A 17,547-nucleotide genomic window follows, 5' to 3' on the forward strand; every position below is an offset into this window, starting at 1 on the left:
TCATCTTCATCAATATCCTTTAGTTTGGAAAATTTCTCAAATGCTTGGATATGCAGATCAGGATCATCTTTATGTCCACCCTTGAATGAAGAAAAATAAATCTTTAGATCTTTGGACCAATCCTCATATCTGCCTTAACGATCATCAAACTCCCTTCCTTTTTTTTTGTCCTCAATTTTGGTCCTCTGTGGCTCACCTTTTTTTATCAATATTCATTCGCCATCTTCTAGGCTTGACGTGATATTCTTCATCCGTCTCAATTACCGTGTTGGGGTCATTGCCCTTCTGAGATTGGTTATGCCTACCTTCTCTCTGACCCTTTCTATTGGTTTGATTGGCATCCAAATGTTAGGGTAAACCCAACTTGTGGCCCATATGGGAAATCCCTCTATCCACCTAGGAAAGATGGGATGATGACATGGTCCAATAGCAAAAGGATACAACCTCTCTTGACAATGATTGTAAAGCACCAAGCCTAATTGAGAGGCTATTCTCTAATGAATCATTTGCACTTTGGGTTATGATCATTGTCTCTATACTCTCTGTATGCTCTTGCATTTGGATTAGCCTAATCCTAATCTCCATCTCTCTAACCCTAACCCTAACACCATGGTCCAAGCTAAGGCTCCATCCTCCATAGCCAATGCTAAGCCATTGGTGATTAGTGTAGCACACGCTTCCTAACAAGTGGTATCAAAGCCGATGGTTCACCTACGCCTATTAAACTTCTTATTTAATCATCAATAGTAGATTAACTGACTGCACTTAGTTTCTTGCATTATTAATAAATTCCACTCCTTAATCATCACTTGGGATACGAGCATGCTCCACTACCCGTGATGATAAGGTGAGAGGGAGTTGATTTTGCATGTTTCTTGCATAATTTTTCAATTAGTATTTCATAATAAGAAGCCTTTTGTTTCCCCTTGTATTGGCAAAATCGGCATCCACAACTTGTGTGTGGGCGTAACTCTCATCAAGGCGCTTCTCCAAGCCAAAATTTGCCAAGGATTTCCATTTGAATTTATCAATTAAGCTACAATTTTGTGCTTAAATTCTGTAATTTCCTGCAAATTTGAAGTTTGGAGGATGTGTGTGTGTGTGTGTGTGTGTGCGCGCGCGCGTGCACGTGCGCACATGTGTGTGTGTGTGTGTGTGTGAAGGAGAGAGAGAGAGAGAGAGAGAGAGAGAGAGAGAGAGAGAGAGAGAGAGAGAGAGAGAGAGAGAGAGAGAGTGGGGAGCATTATTTTTCAACCTCAAAAGGGCATTTTTCTCTACAAGCCACATGGGACTAAACCCCATTTTAGGGGTCAAAGGAGAGGGGCCACACCCAAACTCCTAGCCATCCAAGAGGACATGAAAAAGGCACCAAACTGTAGTTAATGGAGCCCTCAAGTCCACAAACAGATGCCAGGTTCTGCTGCATGGTGAATCCCGCCATCTGCGGCCCATTTGCTTGCGATGGTTGCCGATTGGGTTTTTTTGAGAATAGAGGAATCCCCGGCCGTCTGACTCTACTACCCGTCCATGTGCCCAACCTACCATGCTTGGACTACCCGCAAGCTGCCCAGAGCCCCCGCCTAACACCCTTCCCGCGGTTTTGCATGCCACCAAGGGTTAAACACTTGTGCCTTTCAACTTAGGGAATGTTCTTATCTGTGGCTCCATTGCCCACGAGCACCAAATACCATCTCAAGCAAGGAACACATTAAGCCAATTTGAGCATTCCAAGGACCTTCATCACATCAAATCCAAAGCCACACTGAGTTTCAAAGGTTTGAAAATAAATTAAATGTATGAATTATCTGTTGGCAAACGCACCACTAGCAGTAATCTCAAGCACAAATGCACATGCACACACGGGTTTAGACACTTCCTATAGGATGTGTGTATGGTAAGACCGCCCCTCATCATGAGCACACACACAAACATCACACATGATATGTATGTATATTATGACACTAGCCATGAAGGCCGCATTCTTGAAATTTTGGACCAACAACACCATTAAAGATCAAGCAATACAACATACAAATGAATATGAAGTGATGATTGAGAACATGAAGACAACAGCATATGAATCCAACAAAATGAAGATAGATAAAGACAACAACAATCGACAATGACAAGAAGTTGAAGACAATTTTGAAGAAGACACACATGACGACCTCTTCACACATAAATGAATGAATGAACCAATTTGTACTACCTAGGACTACTAGTGAACCTCCTAAAGTCTCACTTATGAACCATAGCGATGAGTCTGATAGAGAACCGCTATGATGTATCATGGGACATTGAACCATGGTGATGAATCAAATTGAACCACCATGATGTATCAGGTAGATGAATCATAAAAGCCTAAGAGTGCACTAGGACTAGAACACATGAACCAAAACACATGAAATCTTTGTAAAGCCCCAAGTTTGACTTAAGGGGGCAATTGTTAGGGTAAGCCCAACTTGTGGCCCATATGGGAAAACCCCGAGCCACCTAGGAAAGATGAGATGATGACATGGTCCAATAGAAAAAGGATGCAGCCTCTCTAGCCAATTATATTATTTGAGAGGCTATTCTCTCATGAGTCATTTGCACTTTGATTTATCATCATTGTGTCTATACTCTCTCTATTCTCTTGCATTTGGATTAGCCTATCCCCACGCTAAGCCATTGGTGATTAGCGTAGCACACGCTTTTTAACACCAAATTCCCTGTGTCATGTCCCTTTCTAGATGTTCAATTTGGAGTTGCACTATCTCCTTTCCTCCTGTTTATCCCTTCTTCATTGAGAGTTATCTCAATGTACAAATTCTTGATTGGCATCAGTGTCTGCATCATTAGGGTCAAAATCCATTTGTATACCTTATGATTGGAGTTCAGCTTCTTGCTCTGTCTCCTCTAGTATTGGGTTGATTTGTTCCTTCTTGATCATTTGGTTTGACATCCTTTTGCTGGTCTGTCTCCAAACTAGCATCCTGATTGTCTCATCAATCCAATCCTAAACCAAAAACTGGTTCTCATCACTGAGCTCTGGCTCACCACCGTGATCACCACAATGGAATGAGTTGGAGCTGCTTTCTAGCATGCTACGTATTGGGAATATCAAACTTCAAACTTAAAGGAATCAAACTTAGAACAATGAGAGAGATAATTCAAACGCAAACACAAGGAACAACTAAACTAATGTATTCATATAAATACGTTGAAATGGATAGTTGAAAAGTGATATTGAGTATTCAACAAGTGATTACAGTGAGCATAAGATCTTGAGGGATAATGGATAATATCTAGAATAGATATAGAGCCTGAGAATTCAATCTCCCAAAATGAATTACCACCCCCTATTTATAGTTGGTTGAAGTTGGGTTCTAACTGCTTCGATTGTACCAGCTACTGCTTGGTAGTTATTGCTAGTAACTACTCCCTCTTTAGTGAGTCTAGTTCTTTGCTTGAATTGGTTCCCACCATCTACAATGCCCTTCTTAACAACCACTATAAAGTCAAACTCAAGTAGCATAATGCTCCATCGTACAATCTCCCAATGTTACATGCTTTATCGAGACGAGAGAGTAGAGCTTGGTGATCTACAAAGAACACAAACTTATTTTTGCCAATAGGTAGTATCTAAGTTTTTTGACTGCATAAATCATTCCAAATCCTTCCCTCTCTGTTGTGGTGTAATTCTTTTCAGTAATGTTCAGTTGCATGCTAGCATATGAGATGGGAAAGTCCATGGGTCCGTCTCTTGGTTGTGCCAATATGCTACCAATAGCGAAATTTGAAGCATCAACATGCACATGGAAAATTTTATTCTAGTATAGAGTCTTGAAAATAGGTGCTAAAGACAAAGCTTGCTCGAGCTTTCGGAATGACTCTTCACATTCATCAGCCCGTATGAATTGCATGATCAAACCATAAATGGGTTTTGCAACAACAACAGACATGTACATAAATCTTCAATAGTATCCACAATGTACCGTAAAGGCTTGAACTTCCCTGAGATTAATTGGTCTATGCATTTTTGCAATCACTACCACTTTCTCCATGTCAGTATAGCAATCCCATTTTTAAAAATTCGATGTCCAAGAAATTTTCCTTGCCTAAATATGAATACACATTTCTCAAGATTTAAACAAATTCTATTTAGGAGGCGACATTTCTCAAAGACTTTTTCAAGATGCTTAAAACGGTCTACTCTTTTGGATGAATGCACACATAGATCATCCATGTAGACCTCTAAGAAGCTCCTTAGGTACTCCTTGAAAGTGTGACTCATTAGCCTTTGAAATGTTGCTGGAGAATTTTTTAACCCAAAAGGCATGACTCTATATGCAAAGATTCCCCATTCCATGGAAAATGCTATTTTGTGCTCGACTTTTGGATAAATGGTTGTAAGCTTCTTTTCTAGCCACTTGCTACAATAGAACGTCATTTGTGATAGGAAGAGGATAATTATCCCATATAGTCGTAGAATTCATATTTTTGAGGTTCACACACACTTTCACTTTCTCATTTTTCTTTGATACCACCACTATTTAGAATATCCAGTTAGTGTGTTGTATTTCATAAATGAGTTCCGCTTCTTTGAGTTTCTTTGTGGGTGAAAGCATGTTAACATGTCATTCTTGTTCATGTCCCCGACAATGCTAACTAGCACATTTTTGACATATGCTAACTAGTACAATAACTTGAGCTACATCTCCAAGATCTATGACATATGATATATCAATAGAAAGCACTTGAAACAAGGAATTCAAATGTACAACCTCCGAAAAATTTTGATATTATTTGTAAAAAATTTACCGGACGCCCAACTTTTTGAAGATGCTAACTTGAAACTGCTAATTAGCACAAAAAGCGCGACAGGTTAACATGCTTTCAGCCTTGTCTCTTCCTTGGCCTTTTTTTGTAAACATTATAGGTATAGGGTCTTTATTGAGTTGGCTTAGCATCATCTTGCATGGGTATAGTATGCTAGTAAATATTCGGATCTACTCCCTTGAGATCTTTATGAAACCATGCAAAAACATCTCTATATTCCTTTAGACTTTGGATGAGGATCTCTTCCTTGTCTCGAGACAAATCCACTGCTATGTATGTTGGTCTCAATCATTCCCCACATTCTACTACATCAATCTTTTTGGCATCTTTTGGCCCTTTATAGAATTTTCCTAGTTTCCTAGGTTGTCCTATGGGCTACTCCACAAAGATCCTTTGGTCCTATAAACTATACTTCTTGTAGTGCAATGGAATGTTGATAGCTCCTCGTTTGTCACTATCAAAATCCATTTCAATGGTCCATACCTCTTTCAAGATTCTTTTCAATTCACGATATTTAGCTCTTCTCTCCGTTTTGGTCATGGAAAGGCTCTTTTTCTTTTGCCTTGTTGGCTTTTTGTGGTTTTTGTTTGGTTTCAATTTTTCATTTCACAGTCTTTCCCTTTTCTAAAATGGGATATATGATGGTCATTTTGTCTTTGACACAATCACTAACATTAACCATCATAAAAAAGTGTTTTTTCCCTTTGATCTCAGGCATGCTTCCTTCTAACCTCTATTTTCTTTTGGTATCTTTTTTTCCGTCGACGACATTGGTTGAAAAATTGAAAGAAATTTTCCTCTCCTCTTTGTAGTAGTGACTTTGGACGTTGTGCTCTTTCTCTAAATCAGATTCCTTTGTTGTTAGATTTTCTTCTTCTAGTTCATCCGTTGCATCATAATAATAATCTGAGAAAACTTGTTGATCAATCATCAAGAGGCATGATGGTTACCATTTGGACACGAACAATGTTGTAGCCATCTTCATCACAGGACATGGTAGGTGTAGACTCATTGACACAAACATCCATAGTAACCAAGATTTGAGTCCACCCAAATGGATCAAATAAATCTTCAAAGAAAAGGTTTAGGTACGTAATTATCATCGTTTACTTTCCAATCCAAGATAGAATCTTCGTGTCTTAAACTACAATTTAGATAGGGGTGTTTTTGTTCATCCACAATGGTACTTTAGTTTCAACACCAGATGTTGCAAAATCAAACTCTTGGATAGGTGTCTTTAGGACATTCTTGTAAGAGTTATCTTTTAGGGTAACGTGTGTTACTAATCCAACTTCTTTCGAGTATAGATAATCGTTTTCCAAATCCTGGATCAATTGGATTTGTCTCATGAAAGGTCTTCCCAAAATTATCTTCGGTTGGTAGTCAATTCTACACAAACTGACTATCACATTTTCTAACAATCCCATTGGTCGTTCGATGTGTCCGCCTACCAGTTGCAATTTCATTTTCATTTGCCTAATTACTGGTCTACCCCAAGCTTCCCAGACTTCTTTTTTTGTATATATGCCACCTCATCCTTTGGGCAATCTGCTTTGCTAAGCTTAGTGTATGGAGGTAAAGGTACTCCAAGAGGCTTAGCATAAGCCATATTAAACTTGTCAAGTACTTTTGCAATGTACCTTTCTTGAGATAAAAACAATAACTTTAGCTTTCTATCTCTTTTAATATGCATGTCCAAAATATGCTATGCATCACCCAAATCCTTCATAGCAAATGCTGAATTTAGCTTACATTTCAAAGCATCAAGACTAGTCTTATGTTTCCCGGCAAGCATCATGTCATCAACATAGAGAACAAGAATGATGGCACTACCATCTTCATCCCTTTTTGTATACAAACAATGATCTACATGGATGAGTTTAAAGCATTGAGACAATATAAAAGTGTCAAACTTCTTATACCACTACCGTGATGATTGTCTCAAACCATACAGAACCCTTTTCATTTTGCATACAAGTTCCTCGCATGTAGGAACTACAAAACCTTCAGGTTGTTTCATGTATATGTCCTCTTCAATGTCACTGCTGTCTTTACATCCATTTGATTCAATTTCAAATCAAGCACCACAACGAGAGAAAAAAGACACGTAAAGTTGTAAGATTTACAACAGGAGAAAATATTTCTTGAAATCAATTCCTTCTTTCTGTGCATATCCTTTTGCAACCAATCTTGCCTTTTACTTGGGTTTTTCATCCACAATCTTAATCTTGTATACCCATTTGTTAGGAAGATTCTTTCTCCCTTTAGGCAATGGCACAAGATCCCAAGTATCATTTGCATACAAGGATTTCATTTCCTCTTGCATTGCAAGCTCTCACTTATTGCTTGACTCACATGACTTAGCCTCTTTATAAGTAAGAGGTTCACCCTCATCTGTCAACATTACATGATGCAAACAGGGATTAAATATGTGCGGTTGCCTTCTCAAACGAGTTGAACTGCGTACCGAATGATCTACATTCTCAGGAAACGGTTCTACATCATAAGGCAACTCATTTTCAGCTCTATCATCATGCTACTGAAAATCATTTTCAGCCAATTCAGGTGGCTGTCCATCCTCGTTAGGAGCATCAAAATCATGTCCTACCTCTTCTGGCTCAAGGTTAACCGGTTGATTATCAATTTCAACTTGCGATAATGCATCATGAGGCTCTTTTTCAACATCAATGGGTGGCACGGAAGGCTGAAATCTAATTGTTTTCTTGTCAGCATCAGATTTTATAACATTCTTAAGCAATTGTGCCTCATTGAACACTACATATCGGCTGCATATTACCTTTCTAAACTGTGGTAAGCACACTCTATAGCCCATTTCACCTTCTTCCCTATAACCTAGGAAGACTCCTTTAAAGGACTTCATATCAAGCTTTGTTCTCGTCATTGCATACATGAACAAAAGCTTCGCAGTCAAATACTCTCAAACGATCATAAGTGGCAGGTTTGCCAGACCAAACCTCCTCTAGAATGTCATTTTTTAGCGTACTATTAGGAGAGCGATTGCAAATATGAAATGCAATTTTCAATGCGTCCCCCCAAAACTCTTGGGAAAGATTAGGGGTGGACAACATGCAACACACTCTCTCGCATAAAGTACGATTATACCTCTCAGCCACACCATTAGAAGACGGATTATAAGGGGCTGTCAACTCCCTTTAATCCCATTTTCATCACAAAAACGCTAAAATTTAGCAGATACATACTCTCCTCCATTATCAGTCTGAGACATTTAAGCTTAGTACTCTTTTGCGTAGTGACAAAAGCATGAAACTTCTTAGAAGCATTAAAAGTCTCACTCTTACTTATCAACAAATGCACCATCCTTTCCTAGTATAGTCATCAATGAATGTAACAAAACACAATGCACCACCAAAAGACTTAACATGCATAGTGCATACATCGGAGTGAATAAGATCAAGAGGATTAGCTTTGCAAGAGACACCAAGGTAATAAGAAGATTTCTTTTGCTTTCCATAAAGACTATCGTTACAAAAATACAAGTTTTTGCCTTTTACATCAACCCTCTTCAAAGAGGAAAGCATAGCAATACCCTTTTGGCTCATATGGCCAAGTCTCTTATGCCACAGTTCCGTGTGTGAAGCAACTTCAGCAACAACAAGAAACTTGCCAGGCAAAGCTTTGCATCATAAATAGTACAAAGTACCTCTTTTAGACCCTTTTGCAACAAGTATAGAGCCTTTAAGCAACTTCCATGAACCCCCAACAAAGATGGTATTATAACCATGTGCATCTAACTGGCCAACATATAGCAAACTTTTCTTAATGCTTGGTACAAACCTGACATCATTCAACACAAGCTCTTGACCATTGTTAAGAGCCAAATGCATAGTACCCATTTCCTCAATATTGCAAGCAAAATTATCACCAAGGTACACCTTGCCATAATTGCGTGCAGCATATGTAGCAAAACACTCCAAAGATGGAGTCACATGGAATGAAGCACCAAAATCCACTATCCATGACTGGGATAGGCCATCATTAGCACTGAGCAATGCATCAATGACATCTTTCTTCGAGATAAGCATGTCTTCTGCATTAACTATCACCAAATATGAGGGGCATGAAGCCGCAACCAAGATTTCCTCAACGTTTAACAACTCCTCAATTACCACACTAGAGGATACATTTGCATTCTCAGCATCCCTAGAGGAATCACCTGCTGGTTTCCTCCCTTTCTTCTCATCTTTCTTCTTCTTTTCTTGCGTTTCCTTCTTCCTTTCTTGCTCTTTTTTGAAATACCTGCAATCGGGTTTCTTGTGACCCTTTCTGCCACATTGATAACAAGTGACACCCTTATCTTTTGTCTTGCTCTTACTTCTATTTTGAGTCCTGTTGCCCGCATCACGCTTTTGATTTCTACCTCTTGCATTGTAGGCAAAACTGCCACCTTCCCCACTAGAATTGCGTCTAATCTCTTCATTGATAATAGACCCTATCACACCGTCATAAGTGAGGGTGGGATTGTTGCTCAAGGAGACAACCAAAGTTTCCCAAGTATCTGGCAATGTCATAAGCAAGAAAATAGCTTTCAGCTTATCACTGAATTATTGAAGCCCACTATCCTGCATCTGACTCAACACACCTGTAAAAGAAAGCAATGAAGGGAATCCCATATGCATCAGCTTGTGGATCTCTTATGTATGCTATGGTTGCCACTCGTCCCGACATTGCTTATGCAGTGGGAGTTGTTAGTCGATACATGTCGAATCCTAGCAAAGCGCATTGGGAAGCTATCAAATGCATTTTGAGATATTTAAAAGGTACACAATCAAGTGTATTTGTTATGGAAAAAGTGACTTAAAGTTGCACGGATATTGTGATGCAGACACGGCAGGTGACATGGATACCAGGAAATCTACCAATGGATATGTATTTGCCTTTGTTGGTGGTGCAGTCTCTTGGTGTTCTAGGTTGCAAAAAATTGTGGCATTGAGTACTACTGAGGCTGAATATATTTCAACCACAGAGGCTTCAAAGGAGGCCATTTGGTTGGACAGACTTGCAAAAGAACTTGGCATACCTGCTCATACCATGTGTTGGGTTGTGATAGCTAGAGTGCTGTCTATTTAGCCAAAAATGCCATGTTTCATGCACATACCAAACACGGTACCACTTCATACGTCAAGTATTGGAGGATGGTCTAGTCATCTTGACTAAGATCCATACACAGGATAACCCTGCAGATGTTCTCACCAAGAGTCTTTCTAAGACTCAACATGAGCATTGCATATAGCTGGTGGGAATTGGTTAACTTAAAGGTGTCATTTATGCCTTTAAGTGGGAGGTTGTTGGGTTAAAGGCCTAAGTAACCCTTTTTGTACATTTTTATACTTTGTCCAAGTTCACATTGAACCTGGACACATGTTTTTACAGTCATTTATAATAAAGTGGAAAAACCCAAAACTCACTTATTGAGTTTTCCCCAAAAATGCGAGCTCTCTCTCTCTCTCTCTCTCTCTCTCTCTCTCTCTCTCTCTCTCTCTCTCTCTCTCTGCTTTCGATTGCTAGCACTTCTTCTCTGCTGCACTCCACCTCCTGCTTCTTGCCTACACTACATTGCGACGTGCACCTACCGGAACCTTCTGCTTCGCGCTTTCATTGGATACACCTATGTATAGTCGTACTCATTTGGGTTCTCGCCATGCATCTTATTCGTCAGATTGTTTTGCTTTGGTCGTTTCTAGTTTGTGTGATGAAGAGGAACCTCCCTCTTTTGAGAAAGCACAGAATTCAAAAAATTGGATAGCTGCCACGCAATCAGAATATGATGCACTTATAGAGAATGACACATGGACTTTATGTGATTTGACTCTTGGCAAAAAGACCATTGGTATGAAGTGGGTTTACAAGTTGAAATGTAAGTCGGATGGTGAGATTGATCGCTACAAGCTTAGACTTGTTGCAAAAGGTTATGCACAGCAAAAAGGCATTGACTATGAAGAGACTTTTGCTCCCACTTGTCGTATTAATATTCTTGATTTTCTATGTGTATTGGCAGCTCATCTTGGTTGGAATGTACATCAGTCAAACATTGTTACTGGTTTCTTGAATGGTGATATATTTGAGGAAGTTTATGTAACACAATCTCACAGTTTTGTCAAGAAAGGACATGAAAACAAAGTGTGCAAATGTAAGAAAGCTTTGTATGGATTGAAGCAACCTCCTTGTGCTTGGTGCGAGAAAGCTGATTCTCATTTAGTTAAACAAGGCTTTCGTAATAGTCCAATTGAATACACTTTGTATGTCAACTGTGAGGGTGATGTATTTTTTATTGTTGTTCTATATGTTGATGATTTGTTGATTACTGGCCCGAATGAGACACATATTGCTGAATTTAAAGCTGTTTTGAATGCTACTTTCAAGATGAAAGACTTGGGGCTTTTGCATCATTGCTTGGGTATATAGTTTAAGCAATGTATTGGAGGGGTTTCTTTGTGTCAAGCAAAGTACATAGAAACATTACTATGTAAGTTTGGACTTGAGGAGTGCAAACCTATTGCTACGGAAATAGTTTTGACATTAAGTCTTCATGATGTTGGAGATCTTGTTGATGTCACTCATTATCAAACTGTTGTTAATTGCCTTATTTATGTATGCAATATGAGGCCCGATATTCAGTTTGCAATCTCACAAGTCAACAGATTTATGCATAGCCTAGGGTCTAAGCATTGGCAGGTTGTGAAGAGGATCTTGCGCTACTTAAGTGGCACTTTACATCTTGGGTTCTTCTATCCCAAGGGGGGATCATTGCCGCTAGATTTGCATGCTTTTTCGGACTCAGATCGGGTTGGTTGTTATGACACACGTGTGTCCACAAGTGGTTTTTATTTCATGCTCAACAGCTAATGCATATCATTGTTGAGCAAGAAGCAACCTACTATTGCCACTTCCAGATTGGGCCGATTGTTATGAAACGCGACTGTCCACAAGTGATTTTTGTTTCATGTTCATGCATATCATGGTTGAGCAAGAAGCAACTTATTGTGGACACTTCTAGTTGTAAAGCTGAGTACATAGCACTTTTCACAACTACAGTTGAGTGTGTATGGCTCAGACGCCTTATGGATGATTTGGGTGTTGGACAGGACATTGCCAACATCATCTTCATTGACAGTCAGAGCACATTGGCAGTTGCGAGAAATCCAGCTTTTCATGCTCGCACTAAGCACATCGAGGTGCATTATCAGTATGTCAAGGAGAGACTCTCAACAAGAGCTTCCCTTTGTGGATTGATCATGCCCTCAGGGCATGGAACGTCTCTATACAATATGTGCCAGCTCTTATTCACCACATCACTCCCAGGGGGGATTTGTTACCATATATGTGGTAGTGATGTGTGTGAATACACATAAGACCGTCGGGGCATTTTTTCCGGCACTAGGAGTTTCTTTCACCCGTGCATTGTATATATGCCCATTCATTCTAGGGCTAACTTATCTTTCTATTGTGCACTAAGCAATACACTCTCTGTTGTGAGCTTTGAGCTTTTTCATCTTCTCCGAGCTGTGTGTACTTCCTTGCAACCCTGATTCCAATAGCAAGTTAGACTTGAGCCAAGTCAGATTTACTAGGCTTTAAACCTTGTATGCATTATCTCAAGAATGAGAATATGTGCATTTGTCTTTATCTATGTGAGAGAATCAAAATGAAGCATATGTAATCAAGATAAGACTATGCAACACGTACAAGAAATTTAAACATTTTATGGTTTGTTTTATTGGGATTCAAACCAGTTTCACATGAGATGCATCATTCGATTCCACACAATGTTATATCATAGTGTTGCAATAAGCTCATTCTAGCTTATGCATGAGTAGGGGTTTGGAGCGAGCTTTTTCCCACTTTTTGTGTAAGTTTCACATTTAATAAAAAAAGGTCGCTCAAAATCATTTTGGAGCGAACTCTCTCTCTCTACCTCTCCCTATCTCTCTCTCTCTCTCTCTCTCTCTCTCTCTAAGCAAGTGGCTAGATCCCACTTGCTTAGAGAGAGGGAGGGAGAGAGACCTCTCTCATTGCCCAAGTGGGCGTTAGGCACCTGGGCACGCACGCGCACGCGCGCGCACACACACACACACACACACACACACACACACAGAGGAGATAGATGGGGAAAGGAGAAAGAGAGAGGAGGAGAGAGGGACGGAAGGGGAGTGTGTGAGAGGGGCAGGAAGAGAAAAAAAATCTTGCTCAAAAAGCTCGCTCCAGATACTTATTTGGAGCGAGCATTTTTACTGGATTTGGCTAGTAGTGCAAAAAGCTTGCTCCATTCCCATCCCCCTTCTACATGTCTTTGCATGTAATTAGTATAGCTTTCTACCTATCTAAAGTATAAAAATCCATAGTGAATTATTGCATAAACCTTCTTTTCTTGCACTAATCATACATGTACCATACTTGAAAAATATGAATACATCTCTCATTGCAACCATCCTTAAATGGCTTTAACATTCAAGATTTGAAGACCTACGGGGACCTTCATACACCACTTCATAGAGGAGAAACGTTTCAAGCATGTGAATCAAGAGGCGTAAGTTATGAATGTATGCTAGAATTGTTTTGCACTATCAACAACAATCCCAATACACACATCTCTTTGTTCACATACAAATTTGCAAATGTCACACAATACTAATGAAGGAAATGGCATCATCCTCAATACATCCAGAGCGAAAGCATTCTGTGAAAAGTGCATTGGTGGCAACCTCCTCCTCACTTGGAGAGTTCAAACTTTCATCACCACTAAAGTCTCAAGAGATAGACGAGAGAGACGACAATGATAGAAGAGCATAAATGGTCTGGTGAGGGGTCCCGGGCACTCAACCAGCCTCACAATTACACTCTTATCTGGACCAAACTTCTCCACGGACTCTCTTGAGAAGCATTTCTACAACGATGTTTATATTGGTTTTGGGCAAGTTCTAACATGCAATCACGGACGCACAACCAGAATTACCTACTACAAATGATGCACTACTTACATGTTGCAAGATAGTGCAGACAAATGATAAGGAATTTTATCCTTTGTAGAATCAAAGCGTCATGAGGATATTTCTTCAAATTAACCATCCCAAGCTTCGTTAGTTGTGATCTTCTGACAAACACGTTTAGTGATTTACTAATCAATAAAAAGAAAAGATAAGGCATTCAAAAAAACAAGGTGTTGTATCCGCATGTGCTCCCAGTAGTGTATGGTTGCTTTTTAAGGGAGTCCTTGCCACCAGCTAGAAGGGAATAGCAACAACTCCTCAAGTATGTCCCTACGATGTAAAAAAATTAATTATTATATCACGAATCTAAGATGTTAAATGAAAGTGCTTCTATCGACGCATGGGCAACAGCAAGGCGAAGGGAGCAGAAGCGCAAGAATGAGGGAGAGAGGTCAATACACACGGCATGAACTTGAGCAACAAGGGGCAGGTGAACAAGGGTGGGCTGAAATATAAAATTAAGGGAAGAAATACCCCTCAAATTTCAAAAATTCCCAAAACACCCCCGATATTTTGTCACAAACTCCCCAAATGCCCTTCAATTTTTCCAAAATTCCTTAAGTATCCCTGGTCGTGAGATTAAATTTCTTGAAAGACGAAAAAACACATTCCCCAAATGCCCTTCAATTTTTCCAAAATTCCCAAAGTATCCCTGGTCGTGAGATTAAATTTCTTGAAAGACGAAAAAATTTATAACTGTTCATAAAAAGATTGACTGTCTATCAATACAAGATGCTAAAACTAGAATTTGGGCATGTTACATAGATGAATTTCTTCATTATTTTTAGACATAATTGCCCTATTTGCAAGGTAATTTGTCACCAAGGTAATTTGTGACAAATTACATGCTAGGCACTCAAAAACGGATCTAAATTGTCAAAAAGAAATAAAGATTCGAAATTTTGAACAGTCCAATCTAAATTGTCAAAAAGAAATAAAGATTCCAAATTTTGAACAGTCCAACCAAAATATATGCAAGGGTATTTTGGTAATTTTCAAAATTTGAGGGGTATTTTGGGAATGTTCACAAATTAGAGGGGTATTTTGTTAATTTTCCCTCAAATTAAAGGTGAGTTGTCATCACCGAAAGCAGCTCGCTGAGCTGGTTAGCTTAAGGATACCCAAGCCCGGCCCGTCAAGTTCAAATCTGGACACTAATTGTGAATTTTGTTGCTTTGTGTGTGCGCCATGCCAAGAAATGAATTACATCTCAGAAGAAAATAATATCAAAGCCACCAGTATGTCCATCACGAGTCCCAAGCGCACATCAAGCCAACGAGCAAAAAGCAATAAGTCTCTTCTGCTTGAAAAATCTCTACGTTTTAAAGTTATTTCCACCAAAGAAAGTAAATCAATGCTTTTAATTGCCACTGCACCAATATCCTCAACAAAACACCCTTGCCTGCACAAACCTTCTCAAATGTAAACATTACTAATAATGAAGCTAGAGATGATTTTCAAATTTACGTTTACTTCCTTGTGAACTCCAGCGATATCCCCACAATCTGAGAGAAAAATGTAGGGGTCAAATACAATAAACCTCTCGGGCTATGTAACAACAAAGATTAGTCCACAGAATCATTAAGGCTCAAAAGCTTCCGGGGGGGGGGGGCACAAGATTTACACCTGGAGAATCTAGCAGCTGTACCAAGACGAGATAGGCAACTCCAAGTATGACTGCAATGGCGCCTGTTACTGCAGCTGTCGTCTGACCTTTCTGGGATGCTTCTCTTGCTGCAATTTGCACTCTCTCTCTCTCTCTCTCTCTCTCTCTCTCTCAAATCTTATTAAAATAAACAACCCAAGGGTAGAGCCTCAAGATAAAAGTACAAAGCCACCACAAAGGTGTGATCCTAAATGTTCATAAAATGTACACCAGACAACCAAGACGACTACTTGGTTTTCAAAAAAAGTCTCTCAGATCTCTCTCTCTCTACCACAAAGTGATGATGTTGCAGTATCTTCTCGGCCTGAAAGAGGAGAGACATGGGGCATCACCCGCAATTTGTGGGCAAGTGACATGGCCACCGGTCCAAAAGCACAAGAGGAGGCTCTCATCCGGCCAAACCCATCAAGTGACCTTCCGAGGGAGGAGATCACCACACTGGAAAAACCACGACAGCCACCCCTGAGAAAAAAGAAAATAAAAAGCAACAAGAAACTCATACCCAAGCACGCACACCCAACCCAGAAACGAGAGGAAAAAGGGGGCAAAAAAAATACACAATCAGTAAAAAAACACGGCACGCAGGAACTCACACACACACCCATTCCGCATGCCAAAAGAAGGCAACTAACAAAGAGAAAACACAAGCAAGACACACACAAAACATCAAAGAAAAGAAAGGGGTTGGTGGACATGGTGATGGTGATGCACAACGGTGACCTCCAGCACAGCATAGGAATAGCGAGCAGCAAACGGTGGAGAGGAACTCGCAGCAGCAAGCTGGGCGGCACGACAGAATCATGCAAACAAAGCTGCCGCAACATAGCTCGACAGCAGCGCTAGGGAAGCATGGTCTCTCTCTCTCTCTCTCTCTCTCTCTCTCTCAAAAGCGGGGCTTTAAACCCTCTGCATTGCATAAAATCGACCATAGGTCCATATACAAGAGATATGGGAAAAACCTGAATGATATACAATGGGATTGTGGGGAAAAATTCCAGAACAAGCCACAGGACATATCTAGGGATAAAGATACTCTAATCAGGTAGTGAAAAGTAGCTACCTAGCTCGTGATAAGCCTACACAAATCTATCCAAAGCTTTGTCCACCTCAGGCGATGTAGCAAAAACCACAATGTCCAGTGCTACGTTGTCCGAAAGTGTGCAGTTTACCTGGGAAGGTGCAAAACCTTTTGTTGTGAGAGTTCGTGATGAGAGACACAAACACTTTTTGAAAAAGCGTTTATAAAAGTCACCAACCCTCTTCCTAAAGATGGCTCCAAATCTAAGAGTGTTCGTGGACATAAACGTCACAAACCCTCTTTCTTATTGTGCTTGGAATGTACTTGTTTTCGTAGGCTAGTTAGTGATGAAAGGATTACGAATTCACGACCAATTTTACTTAAATAGAGTAATTAAAAACGCTTATGTTTCAACCATGAAACCTCAACTCTCATACAAACACAAATCCCATTCAAAACTCAAACCTCTTTCATGGAATCAAGTAGCCACAGTCCCAATTACATAGTCGTAACTTCAAACAATTGAAAGGAAATCATGAGCTTTTACCTTCACGAAGACCATTTTCTAATTTTGCAAAAATTTAAGAGCTTCCATAATGAAGCCCACACACCATTTTGATGAAGGGAAACCCTAATTCACTCTCTCACAAGCTCAGAAACAAGATAGTAAAGAGGCAGAACTGCACTACACACTCATAGAGCAGCCATGAAGGGATTTACACATGAGGGAAAATTTGCAGGTTTTTTCACGTAAGAAGTAGCCCTCTATTCCCCACAGCATTATCAGCTGATGTGTCAATTTTTGGGCATTTGCATCAATTTTGGGTTCATTTTTTACCCCAAAAAACCCATTTTTTATGTGAAAAATCCCAACTAAATCGGAAAAATTTCGAAATTTGTGGGATCACTCACATACACATAAAAAGCATAGTTTTTATCACTTTTCCATTTTGGGTCACTTTCCATGCAATTTTACGACGACACTCGTGAGCTGCAATTTTTGACAATTTTTGTCC

General features: G+C 39.8%; 1 protein-coding gene across 1 annotated transcript; it reads right to left on the minus strand.

Annotated features, from left to right (window-relative positions):
* Positions 1 to 14,714: 14,714 nt before the first annotated feature.
* On the minus strand, positions 14,715 to 16,445 carry LOC147421389 (uncharacterized). The gene is made up of 3 exons (XM_086503675.1): positions 15,785 to 16,445; positions 15,474 to 15,560; positions 14,715 to 15,352 (listed from the first exon to the last, which is right to left on the minus strand). The coding sequence occupies exons 1-3, from the start codon at positions 16,335 to 16,337 to the stop codon at positions 15,264 to 15,266; spliced, it is 729 nt and encodes a 242-aa protein (XP_086359801.1). The 5' UTR covers positions 16,338 to 16,445; the 3' UTR covers positions 14,715 to 15,263.
* Between the last annotated feature and the right edge of the window lie 1,102 nt (positions 16,446 to 17,547).

This window comes from Adiantum capillus-veneris, chromosome 27 (assembly GCF_014529385.1).
Source record: "Adiantum capillus-veneris isolate H3 chromosome 27, ASM1452938v2, whole genome shotgun sequence".
Classification (NCBI taxonomy): Eukaryota; Viridiplantae; Streptophyta; class Polypodiopsida; order Polypodiales; family Pteridaceae; genus Adiantum; species Adiantum capillus-veneris.

Bases quoted from the DNA above. Each gene is read 5' to 3' on its own strand.
- LOC147421389 (XM_086503675.1), bottom strand. From the start codon at position 16,337: ATGTTGCGGCAGCTTTGTTTGCATGATTCTGTCGTGCCGCCCAGCTTG. The intron at 15,561-15,784 runs GTAGAGAGAGAG...CATCCCAGAAAG, and splicing joins TGCAACATCATCACTTTGTG to GTCAGACGACAGCTGCAGTA. The intron at 15,353-15,473 runs GTGTAAATCTTG...TTTTTCTCTCAG, and splicing joins ACAGCTGCTAGATTCTCCAG to ATTGTGGGGATATCGCTGGA.